Below are 27,505 nucleotides of genomic sequence, written 5' to 3'. Positions count from 1 at the left end.
CACCTGTCTTAACTGAAAGTCATATTTTCACCCCCAAAATCAGGAGGACCTGTGGTCCTCTCTAATAGAAGCTGCTGCTGAACAAGCTCGAATGCTTCTTTTTAAATTGTTTTCTCTCTTCCTTTTAAACATTTATTTTTTCTTTTTTTGTAATTCTTACCCTGTGGAGTGAAATTATATTCTTTTCACAACATATCTGTGGTCTTAGTACCATTTAGACTTAAATGACTGCAAGAAGTTTTATTATGGTGATTAACATTTATGGTATGTTTGAAATACGTTTATTATTTATATCCTTCCACTTAAACAATCTGTTCCATGGAAATGTAACCTTCTAAAAAAGTAAATCTGATCTGACTTTTGTTGACTCCTACTTAAATTAATTGTGCTTTCTATGCCAATTGGAAAAATAGGTTAAAATAATACATAATTTTTTAAAAAAATCTGTCATTGAAAACTAATAAGCCAAATATAATAGCAAAATTTATGTGTCACTGGAAGTGTGTATGATAAGGATTGGATAGCACTCAATGTATGTAATTATGTATTTTTGTGATTTATAATAAGAAATATATTTGGCCTTCCTTCCCATTTCTGGCTCCTAAAACCCTTTGGGATTTCTAAGTGATTAGAGTGTGATAAAGATATCTTTTGTTATGTTAACAAGGTGGGTTTTAGATTTCACCTAATCCACCTAAAGATGGCTGCTGATTACCTGAGGAACCAACCATGTAATTAAAGGGGTGGGAGCTTTTATTCCCGCCCCTCTGACCTCCTGGGATGGGAGAGGGGCTGGAGGTTGACTCAGTTGATTTATTCAGTCATGTGTATGTAATGAAGTCTCCATAAAAACCCATAAAGGACATGGTGGGACAGCTTTCAGGTTGGTGAACATGTGGAGATTTGGGGAGAGTGGTGTATCTGGAGAAGACATGGAAGATCTGAGTCCTTTCCCCATGCATCTCTTCCATCTGCTTTTTCCTGAATTATATCTTTTTATAATAAACCAGTGATCTAGTAAATAAAATGTTTCTCTGTTTTGTGAGCCACTGTAGTAAATCAACGGAGCCCAACGAGGGGGTCATAGAAATCTGTGATTTATAGCTAGTTTGTCAGAAGTATAGGTGACAACCTGAACTTGCAACTGGCGTCTCAGCTGGGTTGCTAAGAAGGGTCTTGGAACCTCCAGTGGATAGTTGATGGGATAGAAGTATAGGAAACAGCCTGGACTTGTGATTGGCATCTGAAGAAATGGGGTGGGTGGCACAGTCTTGGACGACTGAACACTCAACCTGTGGAATCTGATGCTGTCGCCAGGTAAATTATATCAGAATTGAGTTAAATGGTTGGAAGCTCTACTGGTATTCGAGAATTGCTTGGTTCTGTGGGGAAACACCTCCTGTCACACACACACACATACACACACACACATTGGAAACTGGTAGCCAGAATCCTTAGGTAATAAGCTGCTTCCTATAAATTACATAGTGTGGTACCTTATAGACTAGATGATATGGAAACAAAAAGTTGGAAACTGAAAATGAGCATTAGAAGTTAAATGTTCTTTTACTCTTGAATGGATGTAATAAACTAGAAAATACTAATACTGATGCCTGCCATATTTTATCTGTCATATTTTTTCATTTACTCTTCAAATTTTTACTTTGCCATTCAGGTCTCATAAAGGTTATTTTTCTCTCCTTTACCCAATTTCAGGTTCTGGTACTTTCCCGGGTTGTAGCACGTCCCAGAAATAATTCATCTCCCACATATATGCGAAATTCACCAAAAGTCAATCCTCATTTTAAATCCAGCAACATATATTCTAATCCTGAAAGGGTTCTGCTTAGTTGGATGAACACAAATTATGAGAATACCCGACATATTATATGGAAAAACATTCACAAAGGTGAGAAATTTTTTTCTTTAAATTATTGCAAATTGTAGTATGGCAGTGTTAAAGTAGCCTTAGAATAGGACTCAGAATTCTTCGATTCTAGACATGACTACGGCACTTACGCTCTGTTCCGCAAAAGGCATGTTCCTTACCATCTTCAAGGTCAGTTTCCTTACATGTAAAATGGAAAGAAAAGATGCTTCTTCAATTTCTTTTGAAGAATAAATGATAAAAATCATGTAGAGATGCTCTAGAAATGCAAGGTAGCCTTCTTAATATCATTGCTAGCATTTTCAGCTCTATAAAGTATTAAATTGAAGTGATACTGCTCAAACCTTGTACATAATTAGTTGAGATCAAGTGAAAATGGACTAGACAATATCTTACATGTCCTTGTGCCAGCCATGTGGGAAATCACTAAGTACAGTAATGCTTCCTGTGGGGGGAGGGTCATATTAGGTCCATACGAGGTCTGATAGTTGAGTCCCCAAACTTGTTGCAATGATGTTGCTAACCTTTCTTGATATCAGAGGGATGATTTGTTATGAATTTGTACCAACTGGACAAACTGTTTAACCAAGTTTACTAGTTTACTGTTTGGAAGTGCTGAAAAGGCTGCGTGAAAAAGTTAAGACAACCTGAACTTTTTGCCAAAAGTTCATGGCTCTTGCATCACAACAATGCACCAGCTCACACAACACTGTCTGTGAGGGAGTTTTTAACCAGTAGACAAGTAACTGTATTGGAGCACCCTTCCTACTCACTGGTCTGGCCCCTCATGACTTCTTTCTTTACCTGAAGATAAAGGAAATATTGAAAGGAAGACATTTTGATGACATTCAGGACATTAAGGTTAAGACGGCAACAGCTCTGATGGCCATTCCAGAAAAAGAGTTCCAAACTTCCTTTGAAGGGTAGACTAGGCGCTGGCGTTGGTGCATAGCTTCCCAAGGGGAGTACTTCAAAGGTGACCGTAGTGATATTCGGCAATGAGGTATAAAGCACTTTTTCTAGGATGCATTCGCAAACTTCTTTGTCAGACCTCGTATGTCAAGACAAGTGGTTATTCATAGACCTGCTCCAGGGTTCAGGAGGACACACCTTGGTTCTGCTCTTGAGGAATGAGGCTCTATAAGTTTCTACCCCAACAGCTAAACTCTGTGAAAGTCATCCTATTTGCTAGTATAACCATGTATTTTTTTTCTTCATCATAAGCATTGCTTTATCATGACGAAGAAATATACATGTTGGTTGTTTCTTTGGCTTCAGTTTAGCTCCCCTCTTCCAAATACATACAAACCTGTTATGTTCATAAGGAGTTGTGTTTTAACATATAATAATTAGGTTTATTTTTTATACTGAACCCTCAGAGTTTAAACTTTAGAAGTAAGAAAGATTAAGAGTATGCTTAAAATTACACTTTGAATTACAGTGCCTCTTACCTTAAAGCCATTACTTTAGCAAACATAGTGACATCAAGCTTGAAAGAGATATATTGATGTATTGGTATTAGAGAACAGTAGAACAATTAGAACAATTTGATTGAACCTGTAATTTAATAAGATTCACATCTTATAAAAATGTATTTGGTTCATTTAAAACTATAAAGGTGCAAGTAATTTGATTACTGAGGAGTAACACCTTAACCAGTGTTATAAATATGTACATATATTAGAAATTAATATGTTCGTTTGTTATAAAATTATTATTGTTCTGTTTTTACCAAGAGAATGGTCCATACAAGTTAATTTTAAAGATTTTCCTGCATTTTTTAGAATAATATAGGCACTGGGCCCTTTGCTGTTTATATTAAAATGTTTTTGACCCTTTATTCTTTTTTTTCCCGCCTGTATCCCCGAACTCTTCTCTGACAACCATCAGTTTGTTCTCTATCTGTGGGTCTGTTTCTGTTTTACTTTGTTTATTTGCTTGTTTGTTTGCTTTTTAGATGTCACATGTAAATGAAATCATACAGTATTTGTCTTTCTCTTTCTGACTTACTTCACTAAGGATCATACCCTCTACTTCCATCTATGTTGTCGCAAATGGGAAGATTTCATTCTATTTATGGCTGAGTAATATTCCAGTGTGTGTGTGTGTGTGTGTGTGTGTGTGTGTGTGTGTGCACACCACATCTTTTTTTTCTGACTACTTTATTATTTTTCAATTGAAGTTTATTCGTCTGAAAATTGTTAGCAAAGTTACATAGGTTTCAGATGTGCAATTTTATAACACATCATCTATATATCACATTGTGTGTTCACCACCCAGAGTCAGTTCTCTTTCCATCACCATATATTTGATCCCCTTTACTCTGATCTATCACCCCCCTCTCCCCTTAGCCTCTGGTTACCACTAATCTATTGTCTGTGTCTATGAGTTTTTGTTTCTTCATTTGTTTGTATTGTTCTTTTATTGTTTTCAGTTTTACATACCACATGTCAGTGAAATCATATGGTTCTCAACTTTTTCTGTCTGACTTACTTTGCTTAGCATAATAATCTCAAGATCCATCCATGTTGTCACAAATGGTACTATTTCATCTTTTCTTACTGCAGAGTAGTATTCCATTGTGTATATATACCACAACTTCTTTATCCATTTATCTATCGAAGGACATTTTGGTTGTTTCCATGTCTTGGCCACCGTAAAGAAAGCTGCAATGAACATTGGAGCACACGTGTCTTTATGGATAAATGTTTTCAGATTTTTTGGGTAGATACCCAGGAGAGGGATTGCTGGGTCATATGGTAATTCTGTTCGTAATTTTTTGAGGAACCTCCATACTGCCTTCCATAGCGGCTGCACCAATCTGCATTCCCACCAACAGTGTATGAGGGTTCCTTTTTCTCCACAGCCTCTCCAACACTTGTTACTATTTGTCTTGTTGAGGATAGCCATTCTAACTGGTGTGAGGTAATATGTCACTGTGGTTTTTATTTGCATTTCCCTGATGATCAGTGATGTTGAGCATTTTTTCATATGTCTATTTGCCATTTGTATGTCCTCTTTGGAGAAATGTCTCTTCAGATCCTCTGCCCATATTTTAATTGCATTATTTGTTTCTTTGTTGTTGAGTTGTATGAGTTCCTTATATATTTTGGATATTAGGCTCTTATCAGAGGTGTTGTTTGCAAAAATCTTCTCCCATTCTGTTGGTTGCCTCTTTATTTTGTCGATGGTTTCTTTTGCTGTGCAGAAGTTTTTTAATTTGATATAGTTCCTTTCATTTATTTTAGCTTTTACTTCCCTTGCCTTTAAAGTCAAATTCGTAAAATACTCTTTGAACCCAAGGTCCATAAGTTTAGTACCTATGTTTTCTTATATGCAGTTTATTGTTTCAGGTCTTATGTTTAGGTCTTTGATCCATTTTGAGTTAATTTTGGTACACAGTGACAGACAGTCTAGTTTCATTCTTTTGCACATATACACATCTTTATCCATTCGTCTATCGATAGACATCTGGTTTGCTTCCATATGCTGGCTATGGTAAATAATGCAACAGTGAATATAGGGGTCCTTATATCTTTTTGAATTAATGTTATTGTTTTCTTTGGATAAATTCCTAGAGTGGAATTGCTGGGTCGTATGGCAATTCTATTTTTCATTTTTTGAAGAATGTCTATATTGTTTTTCATAGTGGCTGCACCAATTTACAATCCCAGCAGTAGTGTTATAAGGGTTCCCTTTTCTCTACATCCTCACCAACACTAATTTTTTGTTGACTTTTTGATAATAGCTGTTCTAACGGGTGTGAGGTGTTATCTCATTGTGGTTTTGATTTGCATTTCCATGATGATTAGTGATGAGCATCTTTCCACGTCTGTTGACCATGTGTATGTCTTCTTTGGAGATATGTCTATTCAGGTCCTATGCCTATTTTTTAATCGGATTTTTTTGTGTGTGTGTGATGTTTAGTTGTATGAGTTCCTTATATATTTTGGATATTAACCTGTTATTGCATATATGTGTATCATATGTTCTCCCATTCAATAGGTTGTCTTTTCATTTTACTGATGGTTTCCTTTGCTGTGCAGAAAATTATTCATTTTATGCTGTCCGATTTATTTATTTTTGCTTTTGTTGCCCTTGCCTGAAGAGGCATGTCGCAGAAGATACTGGTAAGACCGGTGCAAAGAGTTGCTGCCTGTGTTTTTATCTAGGAGTTTTCTGGTTTCAGGTCTTACATTTAAGTCTTTAATCCATTTTCAGTTTATTTTTGTCTATGGTGTACCAAAGTGGTCCAATTTCAATTTTTTGCATGTATCTGTCCAGTTTTCGCAGTACCACTTATTGAAGAGACTGTCATTTCTCCATTTTATGTTCTTGCCTCCTTCGTCATGTATTAATTGACCACATAAGCAAGGGTTGATTTCTGGGCTCTCTGTTCTGTTCCATTGATCTATGTGTCTGTTTTTGTGCCAGTACCACACTGTTTTGATTATTGTAGCTTTGTAGTAGACTTTGAAATCAAGTAGCATGATACCTCCCACTTCGTTCTCTTTTCTCAACATTGCTTTGGCTTTTTGTGGTCTTTTGTGGTGTCATACAAATTTTAGGATTATTCATTCTAGTTCTGAGAAGAATGCCATTGGTATTTTGATAAGGATTGTATTGAGTCTGTATTTTGCTTAGGTAGTATGGACATTTTAATAATATTAATCCTTCCAATCCATGAGCACAGTACATCTTTCCATTATTTGTATCCTGTTTGATTTCTTTTTTCAATGTCTTGATAATTTTCAGTGTACAGGTTTTTCACCTCCTTAGTTAAATTTTTCCTAAGTTGTTTTTTTTTTTTTATGCAATTGTAGATGAGATTGTTTTCTTATTTTCTCCTTCTGATCATTTGTTATTAGTGTATAGAAATACAATAGATTTCTCTATATTAATTTTGTATCCTGCAACTTTACTGAATTCCTTTATTCTAGTCGTTTTTTGTTGGAGTATTTTGGGTTTTCTATATAGAGTATTATGTTATCTAAATATAGGGACAGTTATTTAGTTCTTCCTTTCTGATTTGGATGGCTTTTAATTTTTTTTCTTGTCTAATTGCTTTGACTAGGACTTTCAATACTATGTTGAATAAAAGTGATAAAAGTGGACATCTTTGTCTTATTCCTGATCTTAGAGGAAATGCATTCAGTTTTTCACCATTGAGTATGATATTAGCCCTTTGCTGTTTTTTAAACTCCTGGAAGCCATGAGTTTTAAAAAGCTTTTGTACTTCCTATTCTTTCTCTTTGGAACATTTTTTTCCTTGATATCTTTATGATTCCCTTTTCCACTTCACTCAAGTCCCTGCTTAAATATCACTTTGAGAAACTTTCCCAGTGACCTCTCTGAAATAGCAGATCCTTCAGTTCTTCTCTTTCTTGCTCTGTTTTTCTCACTAGCATTTTTTCAAAATAATATATATATAGTCTGTTTCTTCCAGTACAATGTAAGCTTCTTAACAGGAACAATCTTGTCAGTTTTATTATTTAGTTCTGTATTCTCAGAGCCTAGAACAGTGCCTGAAAACAACAACTACCAAATACTGTTTGAATAAATAAATGAATGAATAAATGAGTGAATAAAAAGACACGTTCGGGTCTTATACATTTTTCTACCCTTTTCCAGATCATTGAATATAGATTAGCTTACAATTTTTACTTTCTAGTACAAATGCGGCAGTCAGTTTGAATGGTTGAGTTTGAAGGAGGCACTTTTCACCTTCAGTACCCAAGTATAGGTTTTGTGGTTAGTAACTGTGGAAGTCCATGAGGAGAAGCTCTGTAAAAGATTTCACTTAGGTTAACTTGGACTGAGAAAAAGTCATGCTTAGTTCCCCAGGTTTTTACTTCTCAACATTGACACTTACTCTACTTACCCCTACTTAATTGGTGAGGTTTGACAATTCTTAACAGCTTGGTGCAGTGGATTTGTGAAGGTTAGATGGATAGAGGTGTACTCCACACCTTTTGTTTGAGAAACTGAGGATGAGGCCTAGTAATCTGTATTTTAGTAAGACCTCCACGTATGTCTGATACATACTAAAGTATGAAATAGACAATAGTATCACAAAAAGTGTTTTCATTAGTGCTTTTAACTTGTTCACAGAATGATATTTGTTCACCAGTTACATTTCCAAAAAATCCCTCCTTTAAACAACAATTCCTTTGAAGTAATAATGGCTGAGGATTTCCCCCAATTAATGTCAGACATCAAATCACAGATCCAGGAAGCTCAGATAATACCAAGCAGGATAAATGTTAATTTAAAAAAATACCTCTATATCTAGGTATATTATATTCAAAATGTAGAAAAATATAAAACAAAGAAAAATATTTCTAAAGAAGCCCAAGGAAAGTCAAACAGCAACCACTTTACAGAGAGGAAGAAAGATAAGAATTATATCCAACTTGTCAGAAATCATGCAATCAGGAAGAGAGTGGCATTATATCTTTAAAGTGTTGAGAGAAAAAAACTCACTAACCTAGAATTCTGTGCCCTGTGAAATTACCATTCAATAGTGAAGGAGAAAACATTGCAGAGAATAGACAGTGGGCCTTGCTTTCACATTTTCTGGGTAAGCTAATCATTTGGCAGCTTGCAGCGTCATCCTCACAGTCTGTCATTGATCACCTCAATGGGGCAACAAATAAAGAACTTTTTAGTTGTTTATGGATTCCCCAGAAACTCTTGAGAGTTTAACAGTGAAGCCAAGATAACAGATTGTTTCAATATTACATATCTGCTGAGGTCTTTTTATCAGCATCTCGACCTCCGTTAGGGCGGGTCTGATACATTTCCCTCATTAGAATTTCTTTGTAATGATGGAACTTGGAAGGATGTGACAAATGAGGGAGGCTTCCTCTTGATAGCAGAAGGCATGTTGGAGAGTATCATGTAGTAAAACTGGAAATCAGTTGACTCAGAGGTCCAGCCATTCTGGACTTTGAATATCAGGACAGTGTTTTGGGACTTCATTCTGTTGGCCTTGAAGAATCGTGGGAGATGGCTGAGCTGGTGACTGTCACCTGAAAAATAATATCGACTAGCTGTTTCAGCACCATAAAGGATTCATTCGGGAAAAACAAAGGGTTGCAACCTTGTGCATGCAGACATGGCAAGCCATGTGCACACTCAGCATGCCAAGATGGAGGGGTGTTTATAGAAGGGAAAAGAAAGTTAAGGAAAGGGGATGTTAGAACCATAGAGCTTTATTATAAACATGGAGTTCTTCCTTTCGGATTCTTGTGTGTAGGGTTCTCAGGATTACATAGAATGTGAGTACTTCCATAAGACCCAAATCCTCCCTAAGAGCTTTTTGACTGGTTATGTTTCCTTCAAGTTCTAGTTAGTATTTATCAACTGCTGTGATAAAATGGGCATTTGGTCTGCCAGCAGCAAGTCCATGGATTGAAGTTGCACTGAAGTCATGTGCTTTTGATCAGCACACCTGAATTTCGCACCAAGAGCAAACTGCAATGTGCTAACCCTGGACTTTCTATGAATTTGCCCAAGAGTACCTGGTGCATGGCAGTCAATCAAAGTTTGATAAAGTTATTATACATTTCCAAACTATAGGTAGTTACTGGGAATCACGGTTAAAAAACAAAAAACAAAAACAAAAACAAAAAACTCATCCTGTGTTTCTAAAACCATAACATGGGGATTTATTCTAAGTGTTGTAAAAGTCAAAAAGTAATTTTCTTGTGATAAGTGTACACCTGTCTCATTTAAATGGAGGACCTTTTTAGTACTTGCCAGGAGGTACATTTGCTCTGATATACTCATCCTTCTGTTCCCAGTAGCTATTTTATTGTATGTGCTTAAGTCCTTTTATCACTAACACTACAGTTAACAGTTTTTCACTGATGAAACATTTTTTCACACCTTAGTGACAGTATCTTCCTCAGCAGATCATGCCTATGATAAAGTACCCTCTATGCTCTATGTTATTCCTTTGCACCCTATGTTTCAAATGCTATAGTTGATTGTTAATGGAAATTTTACATCCTGTAATCACCTGGTAATTATGAGAGCAGCAACAGACTATTTTGCAATGTAAATTTAATTTCTGACAGGACTGAGCACTTTCATTTGACTCCAGTTTTAACAAATTCCCCTAAATTGTAGCATTTTGAACTATTGAAAGGAGTTCTGTTCTACAAATTATGTCTTTTTAACTTATTCTTATTTCAGTGTTTTTTTCATGAAGTTATAATTGTAGTTCTTATGAATGAAAATACTGGTTTTTGTTCTATTTTCTTTACTGGAGCAGAGTTATAAGTGTGTTTGGCAAAATTTATCTTTTATGACTATCTAAAATTTCCCTTGATTTTATTTGTTAAAGTAAACAATATTCAGTATACGTTTGGGAGATTATATTGGGCTTTTAATAATGATATCTACCCTTAAAATTAATGTGGTATTGAGGTTTTATATTTTAATAAATGGTTTATTTCAAATGTATAATTTTCAATTTCATTAAACCAGAAAATAGTCGTTAGTTTTTTTAAAAAAAAAAACACTTTATATTTTTCCAGAACTTCCAAATTAGCCCATTAATATTTAGCATTAAATATTTATCACTAATGTTGCAAGATTGAAGTGCACACAGAGAATAGAAATGGTGTAATCTGACATTTTAGTGTGACATTTAGAATGTTTTACTTTGGGAAGGTGACTGTCAGTCAATATGTAGAAGTCATGATTAGTGTGAAGCTCAGCACTAAATTCAGAGAAATGCTAAACAATCAAACAAATGGGAGAACAGAAAGGTAAACCATTTTCAATGGATTAGCAGTGTGGTTCATTAAATCAAGGTGAACCAACGCAATAACCATGTGTATTGGAAAATAGAGGATTTAAAAATTTACCAACAGCCAGACCACATTCTTTCTCTCTTTCATATTCATACCGACTCAGTGTCAACGCCTTCCACCCAGAGACCACTGGGAACACATCTGTAGTTGACCAGATTCCTTTTAGTGCTCACTGAGAAGAGAGAGACCATACATTATGAAGAATCATGGGGTGTCTCAAAGGAAAGGATATTATGAAAGATTTTATAGAATTTGTACATTGGCTAGGTAAATTGGGGAAAGGTTCAAGGAAACGGGGATTTGCCTTGGTTATATGCTGTTCGGGACAGTGGAAATCCTCTGATTGAGTAATAAGTCTTATCTAGAGGGAAGAGGACTACAGGAAGGCTAATTTTTTCATTGGTAAAGAAACAGTGGTCACTCATAGTAGCCAGGAGAGGGGGATGTTTGGTTTTTTGTGGTTTACACAATGAGCTTGTTTTTGTCTGTGCTTAGGGAAGATTATGTAATATTGTTTTCTCTCACTTCATCCTGGAGTGACCTGGTATGATATTGTTCTGTGAGACTATTTATGTGCACTAAGAGAATGACATGACCTAGCTGTGAGTAACAGCTCCGCTCCTACTAGTACCAAAGCCCTAGATACCAGGCAAGCTCTCAAATGACAGGAGCTGTTTTTCTCTTTTTCACTTGCTAAACCACAGTCCCAAAATGGCATCACTCCTGCTAAAAGCCCTGATGCCAAACTTAGATTTCATACCTGATATACTTGCAGTTTCAACCTCTCCCAGAAACATAATCTTAAGCAACCAGTCTGGAATTTTCTAGTCTACATCAATGAGGTAATTCTGTCAAATGGGCCCTCTCATCCCTGTAAAGAGAAGGGTCTAGGTGCATGATAAAAACCTTCTGGTTCTCCTCCCTCTCAAAAAGATCTTCCTCAAGGAAGGCCAAATAATTCTTCCTTTTCTTTTGTCAATAGCTCCTTTGCCCTACCCTTCTTCCTGTAAAAACCTTCTACTTTGTTCACCTCTTGTGGAGCACCCTTCTAATTGCTAGATGGGATGCCGCCCGATTCATGAGTTACCTAATAAAGCCAATTAGATTTTCAGATTTACTCAAGTTGAATTTTTTTTAACACATTCAAACTACCAAATGGAATGTATTAAGAATTATGCCTGAAACTTGACTTCATTTGAAATGAAGCTATAGGGCTTGGAAGAAATTTTAAGTTATTGGCATTAACTACTACTAACATTTTGGGATACTGTGAATTATAATAAGAAATATATATTTGGTCTTCCAGTTTCTAGCACACAACTTCTAAAAACCTTGGGTTTTCCTAAGTGATAAGAAAGATAAAGGTATCTTTTTTAATGTTAGTGGATGATTTTTGGAAAGCCACTAGGTCACCTAAGGATGGGGGCTGGTTGCCAGCAGAACCAACCCTGTGATTGCAGGGTTAGAACTGTCAGTTCCACCCCGTTGACCTCCAGGGAAGGGAGAGAGCCTGGAAGTTGACTTGATCACCAGTGTCTAAGGATTTAATCAATCATGCCTATGTAGTGAAGCCTTCTTAAAAACTCAGAAGGATGGGGTTCAGAGAGCTTCTAGGTTGGTGAACATGTGGAGATGTGGAGGGAGAGGTGTGCCCCAAGAGAACATGGAAGCTCTGTGCCCCTTCCCACATGCTTTGCCCTACACATCTCTTCCATCTGCGTGATCATCTGTGTCCTTTATCATATCTTTCTGAAGTACAAGGAGGGGGTTTTTGGAACATCTAATCTATAGCAGGTTGGTCAGAAAAACAGGTGTTAAAACTGGGCTTGTGATTGGCCTCTGAAGTAGAGGGTGATCTTGTGGGATTGAGCCTTTTAGCTGTGGAATCTGATGCGATCTTTGGGTAGATTGTGTCAGAATTGAGATGACATTGTAGGATCCCCAGCTGGTGTCCTGAGCATTGCTTGGTGGTGGTGGTGGTGGTGGTGGTGGTGGTATATGTCTCTGTGCTGGGTGGGGAGGTGTCCCTCCACACACACAGTAGAATTGGTCTGAGTACCATTTTACATTTGTAAATGGATGAGAGCATATATTTTAAGAGCAATGGTTATCAACCATTATTTCCTAGCATTTACTAAATTTAAATAATCAATATTAAAATCAGTCTGCTAATAGTTTATAGCTTAACTCTTTTCTCATTGTGGCAGTAGAGAACGTAAACATGTAAACATGTAACCAGGTAATGTCTTATCTGACTCAATGTTGAGTCAGTATTGACTGACTCAGTATTGACTGGAGTCTTAAAGGTCAAGAACCATGAAGTCAGTGTCAGGTTTTTTACAAATATAAGAGGGCTGATAAATTAAAGCACAGAGAGAGAAAACTTTTTTTCTTTTTGGTCTTGAATTCATTGACTTTGGTGAATGTTCTTGGATTTATTACGTATATTCTATAATTTCTTTTTCCTTAACTGAATGATAGACATTTGTATTGTTTGCATTTTGTGGTTATTATGAATGAAGCCTTTGTGGACATTTATATGCAAGTCTTTTATAGACATATTTTCATTTCTCTGAGGTAAAAACATAGTGGAATCACTGAGTTGTATGCAAAGTACATTTTAATATTTTATTGAGATATAATTCTAATACCATAAAATTCATCCATTTAGAGTATATTATTCAGTCGTTTTCAATGTGATAGAATTGTGCGACCATCATCACAATCTTTTTAAGAACATTTTCATCATCCCATAATAGATATAAGACACCGATTAGCAGTCACTTCTTACTCCCCCAGCACCAGGAAAACATTAATCAACATTGTGTCTCTATGAATTTGCTTATTCTGGGTATAAATGGAATCATAGAATATCTTTGAGACTTTTCTTCACTTATTCTTGGTTCATACATTGACAAGAAATATTCTGTTGTATGGCTATGCCACATTTTGTTTATCCATTTATCATTTAATGGATAGTTGGGTTGTTTCTACTTTATGGCTATTATAAATAATGCTTCTGTGAGCATTGATGTAAAAATTCTTGTGGACATATGTTTTCATTTTACTTGAGTATTATACAGGAGTGGCATCTCTGGATCATATAACTGCATGCGTAACATTTTGAGACATTTCAAAATAGTTTTCTGAAGTGTCTGCACCATTTCACTTTCCCATCATCAATGTATGAAGGTTCCAATTTCTACACATCCTCACCAACGCTTGTGACTGTCTTTTTTACTGTAGTCATTAGGTGTGTGTGAAATATTTTATCTGGTTGTGAATTGCATTTCCTTAGTGATTAATGATGTTGCACATTCAGTATTTTCAGTTTGTAAAATTTTTCCTTTAGTTTTTTCTTTTTATTATACTTTAATATATGTCCACTACCCCTGTCCGCTACCATATTTTTCTAAAATTAGATGATTTGTTCACTTCCTAGGTTTCCAGGGTTGGCATTATAATAATATTTGAAAAAAAAAAAACAATACAGAGAAAAAGTTACAAAGAAAATATTGCAAAGAAAAATATTAAATATTTTTTAAAGTTATATTAAAGAATCATAAGAATGTTTACAGTTGCATCGAACATAACAGGGATCTCAGAATTTAGGATGATGAATGTAACATTTCAAAAGTCATAATAAATATTAGTTCATTCAACAAATATTGCTAGGTCAGTTAATTGACACTTTCTAAATTAAGGTAAAGTTAACTGTACTATATACCATATACCAAAAATGAATTCTAAATGTATGATAAGGTATTAAGTATGAAAAAGGCTATAAAATAACTTGAAAAAGAATAAGAATCTTTATCTGAGTTTGGCATGATAATTGATTTTTAAAAATTCTAACATGAACAGAAGCCATTAAAAATATCATTTGTTTAACAAATATTTATTAAGCACCAATTTATATGCCCAGCGCTATTCTAGGGATTAGAGATGCAGCAGAAAACAAAAGAGCCCAAATCCCTTCTATCATGTCAGTTACATTCTAGTAGAAAGAAGGAAATCAGCTACATGGGCCTTAGAACTATGAGCGTGGTCTCTTGAGTGGCAGGTGAGAATTTTTTTTATCACTCACATCTTCACAAGTTGATTAATTAAAATACTCTTATCTTTGTGGTCGGAACCCTTAGTTGCTCAATGAACTGAAAAAATAGTTTAAGAAATAGAATCATAAACATTGTATATAGAAGGTATGATCAAACAACATAGTGAATGTTTAAAGTTTAAAAATTTTTTTTACAGTAAAAGACATACTGCCGTTAATCGCCCTCAAAATACTCTCCCTCTCTTCACACACACTTATCCCATCGTAGTTGCCATTTTCTGAAGCAGTTCTGAAAGTTCTCTTTCATGAGTGTTTTTAGTTGTGGCACACTTTGGGTAGTAAATGTTAGAAGGAGCATAGACAAGAGAGTAGCCTAGATCAAAGGAGCTAACATCAAAGCAGAGAAAATCCTTGGCATACCTAAGGCTGTGGTAAACCGTGGTGGAGTCTTACTTGGCACCATCCTTGTGTATGAATGACAAGGGCTGGAATCAGAGATGAGAGAAGAGCTTTGGAGTTTGGTCCTTACCTCTTCCCAACATTGTCTTGGAGGATTATTTGCATCCTTTTCATACTGAGAGCAATGTTGGTGCAGTAATAGCCCATAGCACCTGGTGCTTGACAAGTAGTATCAGAGCAGTTCCAAATGTGATGGGTTGAACAAAAATAGGTAACAATGGTTACCACTCAGAGGCAGAGGAGTGGAAAGAGCTTTGTTGTTTCTTTTGCTATTGTTACAACAGCAGAAGCCGTACCAACAATAAATTCTCAGTTTTTTTAAGCTCCCCTAAAAAGCTGAGCCTGTGGGCTAACAAAGTGGCCCAAAATGTAAGAAGGAGCAGGTGCTCACAGGAAGAAATGGTATGAAAGCAATTGTCTACTTGTAGAGACAGGAGGACACTGATAAAAGTTGAGGTAGGATGGTTGGTGAATGGGTAAAGGCCAAGTATTCACTAGTGAGAGAGCACGAAGTCCCTGGGGGACACAGTTATAGGGGGAGTATGCGTTCTCTTGCAGGTTTTTACTCCACAAATCTCATTGGTTGGTCACAAACATGACTGGAGTGAGGCTGGAGAATATGCCCCCTATACTGCGGACCTGGGCCAAGGGCAAGCAATTTGCGTAGACTCCTATATAGAACAAAAGCTTTCATCTATGGGTAGAAGGACAACGCATGCTGTAATCCTTAGGGCCCTCATGAAAACTCACTGCAGCTGCAAAAAGAAACTTTAAAAAATAAAATCATATATCACCTCCACCCCTGGGAAAGGGGTTGGAATTCAACATGACAGTTAAGTAAAAAGTCCCGAATAATCTTCAGAAAAGCTCCTAGAACTAGTATTTGAGTTTATCAAGGTTGTAGGGTATATGATCAGCATACAAAAATCAATTCTATTTCTACATAATGGCAGGAAACAATGGGAATTTGAAATTTAGAAATTTTGTAATTTCCCGTAGCACCACAGAATAAAATGCTTAAGCATATACCCAACACAATATGTACAGGATATATGTGCCAAACACTACAAAACACTGATGAAATAAATTAAAGAGAACTAAATAAATAGAGAAATATACCATGCACATGGGATTAAAAGACTAAATATTGTTAAAGTGTCAAATTGATCTATAGATTCAGTGTAATCCCAGTGAATATCCCACCACCCTTTTTTGTAGCTATTAATAAATTGACTCTAAAATGCACATGGAAATTTGGGGGCGGGGGTGATGAAACTTTTCTGTATGGAAATGTGGTGATAGATACATGGCAATGTATCTATGAAAATCCTAGAAGCCACACAAAGTGAATGAGTGTTAGTCTTTTTGTTTTTTTAACCGACCAAGACATGGAAGTAATCCAGGATGGAATAAAGACTATGACAAATGAATGTGACACATGACAAATGTTACTACATTCCAAAAGTTTGTCAATCTTACTGAATGTAATAAAGAAAAAAGCTGACTTAATTATCTTTTGAGAACAATATCATGACTTTAGAACTAAAGACAAAATAATGTTGTAATAACTATGAATGGTGTCAGAAGGATACTAGATCTATCGGGTTGATAGATAAGAACAAGGTGAAAAAGGTGAAGGGATTAAGAAATACAATTTGGAAAATGGCAGCGTGAGGTGAGCCTCTGTAAAGCTCCCCTGGAATTCACAACTAATCGAAACAATAACTCCACAAAGGATTCCCTGCACAGCAGACAGGCAAGACGAAGAGGCCCACTACTGAATTCACCCAAAGATGGGCGAATTGCGTGAGCGGAGGGGGGTGGAGGGAAGAGGGGAGGGAGAAGTGCGGGGACGGAGGCCCGCGGGGCGCAGGACGCAGACCCGGCTCAGTGCTCTGAACTCCCTGCATCCCGGAGCTACCGCAGCTGCGGGACAGGGAAGAACTCGGAATGCTAGGGCTCCGCTTATGGCCCACAGGGCTGAGGGGACAGCATAAACCACGGCTGAACCCAACGCTCACTGCAGAGACCTCGGAGCAAAGACTGAGGGAAGAAGGCTGAAAACGGGGGTTTAAGCCCTCACTGCCGAGCAGAGAACGGAAGCCTCAGGCACTGAGACTAGCAGCCCCCTCCCAACCCTCCCAGAGCTTGCCCCGCCCCCACCTGCCCGGTGCTAGAAGCGGAACAATAGCGGTGCCAGATCAAAAGAACAGAATATTTGCTGTTCTGAGAACTGTGGACCGCAGACACAGATTCGCAGCCCAACCAGTTTCAGCAAAGGGGAGGGAGCTGTGGAAGCAGGACCGGCTGTGGTGGTGGTCGCTGCCACTGCTCTGGGCCACCTCTCACAACTCACCCCGGCCCTGACCCCACCAATCTGGGTGTATCCCTGCAGGAGTAAACAGAACTGCTGAAACACGCGGGCTCTGAATCTGGTGCAGGAAGAGCTTTGGAACTTCAAAAGCTCTCCGCATACCCAGACGGACACTATGCCCTGTGACCCAGGTGAACTGTTAACAGAGGAGAAGCCCGTCTCACAGGGAATCCCCCCATTGTGTGAGAAGCTGGAATAGTGCAGAGAAAACATAGCACTACCGTGTGAGAGAAAAAAAAGAGGCTGCAGTCGGAGAGAAAATAAAACATTCTACCAACAAGTACTGGAAAACAAAAGAAAGACCTTTTTCTATCAACCTGTTGCAGAAGCCACTCCTGTAGATGTCTAGGAAGAGAAATAATAAATCAGTAATTGCTATGAATAACCAAGGCAACAAGACAGCTCAAAAAGAAAGTGAAAAGTCTCCAGAAAAGGAACTTAAAGATATGGAAATATGTGACTTAAACAACAGAGAATTCAAGATTGCAGTTCTAAAAAAACTCAACGAGATGCAAGAAAACACAGAAAGGCAGTTTAATGAACTCAGAAACACAATCAAAGAACAACAAGAGCATTTTACGAAAGAGATTGAAATTTTAAAAAAGAACCAAATAGAATTTCTAGAGGTTAAGAACTTGACAGAAGAAGTTATGAATGAAATAACCAGCTTAGGTAGTAGAGTTGACCAGATGGAGGGAAGAATCAGTGACATTGAAGATAGAAACCTGGAAATTACACAGGTGGAAGAAGAGAGAGACTTTAGACTTAAAAGAAATGAAAGAACTCTACAAGAACTTTCTGACTCCATCAGAAAGAGCAATATAAGAATAATGGGCATACCAGAAGGAGTAGAAAGAGAGAAGGGAACAGAGAATATACTCAAACAAATTGTCAATGAGAACTTCCCAAACTTGTGGACAGAACTGGATCCTCGAATCCAAGAAGGAAATAGAACACCTAATTACCTCAATCCCAACAGGCCTTCTCCAAGGCACATTGTATTGAAGCTGTCTAAAATCAACGACAAAGAAAGAATCCTCAAGGCAGCCAGGGAAAAGGAGATGGTAACCTACAAAGGAAAGCCCATTAGATTATCATCAGATTTTTCCGCAGAAACTCTACAAGCCAGGAGGGAGTGGAACCAAATATTCAAACTATTGAAAGAGGGAAATTATGAGCCAAGAATAATATATCCAGCAAAGATATCCTTTAGATATGAAGGAGGAATAAACACCTTTCCAGACATACAGAAGCTGAGGGAATTTTCTAATACACGACCTGCACTACAAGAAATATTAAAGGAGGCTATTCGACCACCATCAAGAGGAACAATTTTTGGCAACCAAAACATGAAAAGGGGGAGAGTAAAGGCCTGAACCGGAATATGGGAATGGAGAAAGTAAGAGTGCTGAAGAAAATGGAATACTCTAAATATCAAACTTTCTTTTACATAAACTTAAGTGTAGCCACTCAAAAAACTTCCAGAATTGAAATATACACTGTCGTAAAAGAAGAGACAGAGGAAAACATCATAGAATACCACCACACAGAAATAATAGACAACAACAGAAAGGCAAAGAAACAATGGAGACACAGCCTTACCAGAAAACTAAAGATAGAATGACAGGAAATCTTCACATATCAATAATCGCCCTAAATGTAAATGGACAGAACTCACCAATAAAAAGGCACAGAGTAGCAGATTGGATCATAAAACTACACCCAACCATATGCTGTCTCCAAGAGACACATCTCAGCTACAAGGACTAGCATAGACTCAAAGTGAAAGGGTGGAAATTGACACTCCAAGCAAATGGTATCCAGAGAAAACCAGGTGTAGCCATAATGATATCAGATGAAACAGACTTCAGGGTGAAAAAGATAACAAGAGGCAAAAACGGACATTTCATAATGGTAAAGGGGACTATACAACAAGAAGACATAACAGTCATCAATATTTATGTCCCCAATCAGGGAGCACCGAAATATACCAAGCAACTACTAACAGAATTAAAGGGAGAAATTGACCAAAACACAGTTATACTAGGGGACTTAAATACATCATTGATAGCTATGGATAGATCATCCAAACAGAAAATAAATAATGAAATAGCAGCCCTAAATGACACATTAGATGAAATGGACATAATTAACAGATATAGAGCACTTCATCCTAAAACATCAGACTATACATTCTTTTCTAGTGTACATGGAACATTCTCAAGAATAAACCATATATTGGGACATAAAATCAGCCTCAGCAAATTTAAGAAGATTGAAATCATACCAACCATATTCTCTGATCACAAGGCTTTGAAATTGGATATCAACTGCAAAAGAAAGCAGGAAAAAACACAAATACGTAGAGATTAAACAACATACTTTTAAAGAACGACTGGGTCAAAGAAGAAATTAGAGGAGAGATCAGAAGATACGTAGAAACAAAAGACAATGAAAATACGTCCTACCAAAATTTTTGGGATGCAGCAAAAGCAGTTTTAAGAGGGAAATTTATATCATTACAGGCCTATCTCAAGAAACAAGAAAAATCCCAAATAAATAACCTCATGTTACACCTTAAAGAACTAGAAAAAGAAGAACAAGTGAAACCCAAGGTGAGCAGAAGGAAATAACAAAAATCAGAGCAGAACTAAATGAAATAGAGAACAAAAAGACAATAGAAAAAAATTAATGTGACAAAGAGCTGGTTCTTTGAAAAGATTCACAAAATTGACAAACCCTTGGCTAGACTCACTAAGATAAAAAGAGAGAAGACACTAATTAACAATCAGAAATGAAAAAGGGGAAGTTATCAGGGACACCACAGAAATACAAAGGATCATCCAAGAACACTATGAAGGCCTATATGCCACCAAATTCAATAACCTAGAAGAAATGGACAAGTTCTTAGAAACATATTGCCTTCGAAGGCTGAATCATGAAGAACTGGAAAATCTAAACAGACCGATCACCAGTAATGAAATTGAATCAGTCAACCAAAACCTTCCCAAAAGCAAAAGTCCCGGGCCAGATGGCTTCACTAGTGAATTCTACCAAACCTTCAAAGAGGATCTAATATCAATCCTGCTGAAACTCTTCCAAAAAATTGAAGAAGAGACAGTACTCCCTAACTCATTTTATGAGGCCAACATTACCCTGATACCAAAACCTGGTAAGGACAACACAAAAGAAGAATACTGCAGACCAATATCTCTGATGAATACAGATGTAAAAATCCTAAACAAAATTCTAGCAAATCGAATACAACAATGCATTAAAAAGATTATTTATCACGACCAAGTGGGGTTCATCCCCGGGGCACAAGGATGGTTCAACATCCGCAAATCCATCAATGTGATACATCACATAAACAAAATAAAGGACAAAAATCATATGATTATATCAATTGATGCAGAAAAAGCATTTGACAAGATACAACATCCATTGATGATTAAAACACTTAATAAACTAGGTATAGAACGAAAATACCTTAACATAATAAAGGCCATATATGACAAGCCCTCAGCTAATCTCATAATTAATGGTGAAAAACTGAAGCCCTTTGCTCTACGTTCAGGAACACGACAGGGCTCTCCCCTATCATCTCTGCTTTTCAACATAGTGTTGGAAGTCCTGGCCAGAGTAATCAAGGAAGAGAAAGAAATAGAAGGCATCCAAATTGGGAATGAAGAAGTTAAATTATCACTTTTTGCAGATGACAAGATGCTATGTATAAAAAACCCTAAAGACTCCACCAAAAAGCTATTAGAAACAATCAACGAATACAGTAAAGTTGCTGGCTAGAAAATCAATGTACAAAAGTCCATTGCATTCCTATATACTAACAATGAAATATCAGAAAAAGAAATACAAAAACAATTCCTTTTGCAATTGCAGCAAAAAGAATATAATACCTAGGAATAAACTTAACCAAGGATGTGAAGGACCTGTATGCCGAAAACTATAAGATATTTTTGAAAGAAATTGAAGAATACACAAAGAAATTGAAAGACATTCCGTGCTCATGGATTGGAAGAATCAACATAGTTAAAATGGCCATATTACCCAAAGCAATATACAGATTTTATGCAATCCCCATCAAAACCCCAATGGCGTTTTTTAAAGAAATAGAATAAAAAATTATCAGATTTGTTTGGAACCACAAAAGACCCCGAATAGCCAAAGCAATCTTAAGAAGAAAGAACAATACTGGAGGTCTCACACTCCCTGACTTTAGCTTGTACTACAGGGCTACAGTAATCAAAACAGCATGGTATTGTCAGAAAAACAGACACATAGACCAATGGAATAGAATTGAGAACCCAGAAATAAAAACCACATAAATATGGACAGATAATTTTTGACAAAGAAGCTAAAAACATACAATGGAGGAAAGACAGCCTCTTCAATAAATGGTGCTGGGAGGATTGGATAGCCACGTGCAAAAGAATGAAACTGGACTGCTATCTGTCACCATGTACTAAAATTAATTGAAAATGGACCAAAGACTTAAGCATAAGACCTGACACAATAAACTGCATAGAAGAAAACATAGATACTAAACTTATGGACCTTGGGTTCAAAGAGCATTTTATGAATTTGACTCCAAAGGCAATGGAAGTAAAAGCTAAAATAAATGAATGGGACTATATGAAACTCAAAAGCCTCTGCACAGCAAAAGAAACCATCGACAAAATAAAGAGGCAACCAACTGATTGGGAGAAGATTTTTGCAAACAGTGCATCCAATAAGGGGCTAATATCTAAAACATAGAAGGAACTCATGAAACTCAACAAGAAAAAAACAAACAACCTAATTGAAAAATGGGCAGAGGACCTGAAGTGACGTTTCTCCAAAGAGGACATACAAATGGCCAATAGACATATGAAAAAATGCTCAACATCACCAATCATCAGAGAAATGCCAATAAAAAACCACAATGAGATATCACCTCGTCCTAGTCAGAATGGCTATCATCAGCAAGACAAATAGTAACAAGTGTTGGAGAGGCTGTGGAGAAAAAGGAACCCTCATACATTGTTGGTGGGAATGCAGACTGGTGCAGCTGTTATGGAAGGTAGTGTGGAGGTTCCTGAAACAATTAGGAATAGAATTACCATATGACCCAGCAATCCCTCTCCTGGGTATCTACCCAATAAATCTGAAAACATTTATCCATAAAGACACATGTGCTCCAATGTTCATTGCAGTTTTGTTTACGGTGGCCAAGACATGGAAAGAACCAAAATGTCCTTCGATAGATGAATGGATAAAGAAGTTGTGGTATATATACACAATGGAATACTATTCGGCGGTAAGAAAAGATGAAAGAGGAACATTTGTGACAACATGGATGCATCTTGAGAATATAATGCTAAGCGAATTAAGTCAGACAGAAAAAGCAGAGAACCATATTGATTTCACTGATATGTGGTATATAAACGAAAAACAACAAAAGAACAAGACAAACAAATGAGAAACAAAAGCTCATAGACACGGACAATAGTTTAGTGGTTACCAGAGGGTAAAGGGGGTGGGGTGTGGGAGATGAGGGTAAGGGGGATCAAATATATGGTGATGGAAGGAGAACTGACTCTGGGTGGTGAACACACAATGGGATTTATAGATGATGTAATACAGAATTGTTCACCTGAAATCTATGTAATTTTACTAATAATTGTCACCCCAATAAATTAAAAAAAGAAAGAAAGAAATAGAAATCGGTAGTTACATAATAGTCATGGGGATGTGAAGTATAGGGAATGTAATCAATAATGTGGTAATAAATGTATAGTGCCAGGTGGGTACTATTGAATAACTATGATGTACACCTGAAACTAATATAATATTGTATGTTAGCTATATTTTCATAAAAATCTAAAAAAAAATCAAATTTAACTCTTAAAAAAAGAGCTAAAGACAATAAGAACTATACATGCACATTACTTTCTTGCAGGAGTATGGTTTTACAATTCTGAAAGTACTCTATATGTATACTAAGTTTGAACAGATAAGTAAATACGTTGTAGATCATGACAGCTAGGTTTTTAAGTGTTGACGAAAAACGTTAGAAATAAAGAAAGGGGGGAAGGTCATAATGAATCCTGTGATGCCGAATTGCAGTCGGTGGAGTTGATATTAACAATATCACACATAGTTTTTGCTATATTGTTATCTATTCATTAGCTTCTAGTTAGGACATTTTTCATTAGTCGTTTTCTTGTTATGGGTGTGATCTTTCGTCCACAAGATGTTAAACTGCTTTAGGGATATTTCTGTCTCTTCTCTAATGCTTGTAGAAGATGAGGATGGGATATTTAGAGGACATGTTCTACATCCACTGCTGACTGATTGACTATCAACTTAAAAGGCTAGTAGATTGCTTTTTTCAGATTCCAATTAGTATTGCTTCCAGTTCGTAGAAAAATGACTATTGGCGACAAAAGTGAGACCCTTTTATTAAAAGCCATGAGTGGTAAATATACGTTAAGAGAAGCACATTTAAGTTGTAATTATTCAGTCAACTAGAAATATGCATTTTAAAATCATTTCTTTGATTGTATCACATCTTGTATCAAATGTACAGTTATTTAGACGTTTCTATCAGGAAAAAATAGTTTGAAAATTAGTGCAGAATGTTGTTTGCTATGTATTAGTTGTAAAATCCTAGTGATCTTTGTTTGCTAGATGGATTTTGCAATGATATGCTATAGAAATCCTATAGAAACTTTCAGTGTTGTAGCATCTCAGATGAAAAAGTACCGGACACTTTTTCCGTGAAGTAGCCAGGACATCTGTGGTTCCAGAGAAAACTTAGAGTTCCATTTCCAGATGTAAAACAATGCTAGTTTATGAAATTAGTACACGTCATGAACATATCTATCATGGTTTCCTCTTCACAAAAAAATGGGAATCAAGATTTATGAAGAGCACCAATTTCCCCCCTCGTTTTCAGACAAGAAATCATCTCAAACCATTAAGAATGTAGGCTCTTTTGGAAAAGTTTTTAAAAAGGAAATGTTCCATTGAACATCGCAGTGATTTCCGATGTTGAAATCACCTTCCCTACCTCCCTAATATAGGACAGTGTTTCAGATATTTACTAAATATCCACATACTTTCACTTTTTGTTTTAGTCTCAGCGTAGTAATTTCCATGACTGAGAATGCCTTGTATTTCTCCTCCACCTTGTGTGATCTTTTGTAGGTCAATTCTGATTCCTTTAAGCCATAAGTCTCCAATCCCTTTCATATATTTGCCCTACATGTGGAGAGTTTCTGCAACAAATCGGGAAACTGGCACTAAAACTTTAGAGTTACAAGTCACCCATGTCTTCTGAATCTCCTTACCCATGTTGATGCTCATGATCAAACATTTAAACTCCAGGGTAATCAACAGAAGAAGTAATTTGGAAATCCTCGATTTTTCTTCTAGTGCTACATGGTAGTATATTCGTCAAAGTGATGCCAATAAGAAATAAAGGCAACAGCTTGCAGTTGCTTATAAAACCTTCCAAATGTATTTCCTGGTGTTAAGCTTCTGAGGTTTAAATTTTGTTTTTATTACCACAGTAATAGGATTTGTCTTTTCCAAACAAAGGCAAATGTTTCTTTTGACTGTTGCTCAAGTTTTCATAAGATAATCTTTTTAGAAAAGTAATACTAATGTTATATTTGCTCTCTTTTTTGGAACAGGTGATACAGATGATATGCCCTCTGAGAGATGGATAGTAAATTTTGACAAAGACCTTTCAGATGGCCTTGTTTTAGCCACACTGTTGGGGGCCTATTGTCCATTTTTGGTAAGAGTTACTTTCATGCAGACTGGTTTTCTGTTATTTGAAAGAACTTAGTAATTAAAACTCACAAAGTATTTTCTGCAAACCGATTCTTTCAAATGTTTGGATTTAAGTAACACCTGAATCTGCATGTCTAACATTTCCTTTTTATTTATTGTATTTTGACTACAGTAATCTACTACTAACAAATGTTAATCTTTAAGCAATTCTTTGCTGAACTACAGAGAACAGTTCAAAAGCAGTCATTTTTATTCAATTACTGAAAGGTTTGATTGTTGTCTTTTCCAGATTGAGACTCATTTTGTAAATATGTACACACACCCAACAAGTTCGGAACACAGTTTACACAATTCAATGATTATTGTGACTGGTCTTCGTGAAATTGGCTTTAGCGTGGGCATACAGGTGGGTACCTTTCTATCACACATCCTATAAATATTTTATAGGTTTTTTCTTTTCTTACTTATTTCCCAACTTTATTCGGTATGATTGGCAAATAAAAATTATCTGTATTTACTTTGTATGATGTGATATTTGTATAGGTATGCAATATCATCATGTCATATATATACATGAATCTATAATGTGAAATGATTACCACAGTCAAGTTAATTAACGTACCCATCACCTCATGTAGTTATCATTTTTTGTGTGTGGTGAGAAAACTCAAGATCTATTCTCTCAGCAAATTTCAACTATACAACACTATTAACTATAATGACCATGTTACGTTGTACATCCCCAAAACTGATTCATCCTAGAACCAAAAGTTTCTACCCTCTGACGTACAACTCCCCATTTCCCGCATCCCCATCTCCTGGAAAACATCGTTCTACTTGCTGGTTCTGAGTTTGACTTTTTAGATTCCACATATAATTGAAATGATACAAAAGTTGTCTTTCTATGTCTGGCTTATGTCACGTAGCATAATGTCCTCCAGGTTCATCCATGTTGTCACAAATGGCAGGATTTTCTTCTTTTTTTGTGACTAAATGATATTCCATTGTAAGTATGTACCACATTTTCTTTATCCATTCATCTGTTCACAGATACCTAGGTTTTTTCCATATCTTGGCTATTGTGAATAACACTGAAATGAACATGGGAGTACAGATATCTGCAAGATACTAATTTCATTTCATTTGTGTATATACCTAGAAGTGGGATTGCTGGATCATGTGATAGTTCTGTTTTTAAGTTTTAGAGGAGCCTCCGTAGTGTTTTCCATAGTGGCTACACTAATTTACATTCCTACCAACAGTGTACAAGGATTCCCTTTTCTCTGCATCCTCTCCAACAGTTGTTATTTCTTGTCTTTTTGATAATAGCCATTCTGACTGGGGTGAGGTGGTATCTCATTGTGGTTTTGATTTGCATTTCCCTCATGATTAGTGATGTTGAGCATCTTTTCATATACCTGTTGACCATTAGTATGTCCTCTTTGGAAAAATGTTAGTTGACTCCTTTATAATATTCCTTTCTTCACAAATTTTAAATCTACATTGAAACGGTCTTTTGCTAAAAATGTGGAAATTGAAATAGAACTTCAGAGATTCTGGATATTGTTAAATGTGTATAATTATGTACATCCAACTATACATAATAAGAAAGTTCTAGTGATGGGTCCAGTTTTCTTAAAACTCTAAGAATGAATGCTTTATTAACCTTACTGAGCTCTAAGAATAAATTACAGGAGCAGAGTTGTTTGAATATATTGTATTATCGTTTTCTAATTTAGTAGCAAAAAACAAAACATTTCACTTTGGCTTAAATTCTCATGTAGAGATCACAATGACAATATACATTTTTATTACATTTGGACCTCCAAGTTACAATTCCATCTATCTTTTTAAATTAAGTCTTCGATAGCAATAATCAAAAATATGTTGTATGCTTAACATTTTTGAGCCCTTTGTTACTTTAGAGTAATGAAATAGTATAACAAATGATTCCTGATTTTGAAGAATATAGAAACTCATTGATTTATCAAGATACATGCATGTTAAATGATAAATAATATTCTCATTTAATTGTCAATGTGTACAAAAATATAAAGTGTAGAATTCACATAAAGGAAGAAGAGATCAGTGTGATCTAGATTGGTCCG

The 27,505-nt window shown here is 36.2% G+C and overlaps 1 protein-coding gene across 1 annotated transcript in view; it reads left to right on the top strand.

The window, feature by feature from the left end:
- CFAP47 (cilia and flagella associated protein 47) overlaps positions 1-27,505 on the top strand; it is a 374,965-nt gene that overhangs the window by 158,574 nt on the left and 188,886 nt on the right. Inside the window, exons 33-35 of the mRNA XM_033099951.1 lie at positions 1,717-1,909; positions 25,295-25,401; positions 25,687-25,803. Coding sequence (XP_032955842.1) covers positions 1,717-1,909; positions 25,295-25,401; positions 25,687-25,803 — 417 coding nt within the window. The remainder of the gene's footprint in view (positions 1-1,716; positions 1,910-25,294; positions 25,402-25,686; positions 25,804-27,505) is intronic.

The sequence above is a fragment of the Rhinolophus ferrumequinum genome, chromosome X (genome assembly GCF_004115265.2).
Source record: "Rhinolophus ferrumequinum isolate MPI-CBG mRhiFer1 chromosome X, mRhiFer1_v1.p, whole genome shotgun sequence".
NCBI lineage: Eukaryota > Metazoa > Chordata > Mammalia > Chiroptera > Rhinolophidae > Rhinolophus > Rhinolophus ferrumequinum.
This window is presented reverse-complemented; position numbering and strand designations above follow the sequence as displayed.